Source organism: Quercus robur, chromosome 11 (genome assembly GCF_932294415.1).
Source record: "Quercus robur chromosome 11, dhQueRobu3.1, whole genome shotgun sequence".
NCBI lineage: Eukaryota > Viridiplantae > Streptophyta > Magnoliopsida > Fagales > Fagaceae > Quercus > Quercus robur.
This window is the reverse complement of record NC_065544.1, coordinates 51472245-51473794: the sequence shown is the minus strand read 5'-3', so window position 1 is coordinate 51473794 and position 1550 is coordinate 51472245. Positions and strand designations below refer to the sequence as shown.

Here is a 1550-nt window from a genome sequence, read left to right as displayed (position 1 = left end):
ACAGAGAGAGGCTCTCTGTGAGAGAAGAAGATTCCAACACTAACCCGTCGCACCCTTTGCCGCACAATGGAGGAGAAAGCTCCTTTAGCCCACGGGGATGAGCAAGTTTGGCCTATAACTGGTGCACCCTTCATCGTTTTCTTAGGCTTTGACAGGAGTTGTAATGGAATCTCCAAACAACAGATTGAGCTTTTTGCATTAGGGATACCAGACTATGATTCAGAGACAGACCCTCCACAGACAGACTCTCCACCACCACCTCCATTATTGAAGCAAAAGCTCAATCCTCATGTGGTTGTGGATCTTCCCCGATCAATATTCTTTGCAGCACTTGGCTCATCCATTTACTTTTTCAGTAATGTTGAGGCCTTTGATGCTAGCTGCCCTTTCAGGTGTGCTCCTCCACCGACTGTTGCCAGATTTTACCCTTATACCATCTTCCTTGACGACAAGTTATATCTTTTGGGTGGTTTGAAGTACGACAACGAAAAAGCAAGAGGCAATTTTCACTGGATGGAGGTTTTTGACCCGAAGTTAGGAACATGGAAAACGTTAACCAATCCTCCTGTGGAAATCAGTACTCGTAAGATGATGGTTACGCCTCTTCCTGGGCCCCAGAATCAGATTCTTGTTATTGCACCCATTTGGAGCTCTTATGGGGTTCCCAATTGTGTGGTCTTGACATATGATGTCAAGACTGATATTTGGTCACTTTTGGATCTTTGCATTTCCAAGCTATTTGCTGGTGGAAGTTGTGAACTGTCTTCTATACGTGCGCCAATTCCAATGGTAGATGGTATTTTCTACTGGGTTAAGTTCGGAGATTGTAATGATTTGGTTGTCTATGCTTACGATATTTATAACGACGACTGTTTTGAGGGCACCTTAAACATGCTCCAAGAAGTATTTGGGAAGCGAGAATATCTATATCAAAGCTGTATGGCTCCTACTCCACTTATACATTTATGCGATCACAAATTCTGCCTTCCTCTGCAATCCTGGACTAGGAATGAGAAAAACCATGATAGGCGTCACTACCTGTATTGTGTTGTACTTAATATTTCTCCAATATTTGATGGGAATGAAGAGCTGCATAATGATATCAGGGACCTTTTCAATCATAAGAAATTGCATGTTTCTGTTCTCTCTTCTGAGAAATATCCAATGGATCACGGCGTGAATATCTTGGATACCTACTTGATGTAAGTTTCTACTCTTTACAAAATCCTTTCGATAAGAATAACATTAGTGTCAATGGGTCCTCATTATTAAGCTCTGATTTTTGCAGGAATGGATCCTCACTATTAAGTGAAGCAAGCAAAGCAGGAGCAAGAGCTTGCAAAAGGCAAAAGGCAAATTAATGCTTTGTGCATTGCAGTCCATCAAGTTTTTATTCCCCTTGGAATTCCCTTGCAACATTGGTTTTTTCCTTTTTTTTTACTATCGTTGGACCTTTCTTTTCATTTATGTTTATGCATTGGGTTCATTGTTTAAAAATCTAACTGGCTTTCTCTTTCACCTTATTGAATTTATATTCCGAAGTTTTGGTA

At 40.8% G+C, this 1550-nt stretch overlaps 1 protein-coding gene across 1 annotated transcript; it reads left to right on the top strand.

The window, feature by feature from the left end:
* Positions 1-15: 15 nt before the first annotated feature.
* Positions 16-1550, top strand: LOC126706893 (uncharacterized). The gene is made up of 2 exons (XM_050406467.1): positions 16-1202; positions 1289-1550. Exons 1-2 carry the CDS (start codon positions 67-69, stop codon positions 1359-1361), a joined length of 1209 nt encoding a protein of 402 aa, XP_050262424.1. The 5' UTR covers positions 16-66; the 3' UTR covers positions 1362-1550.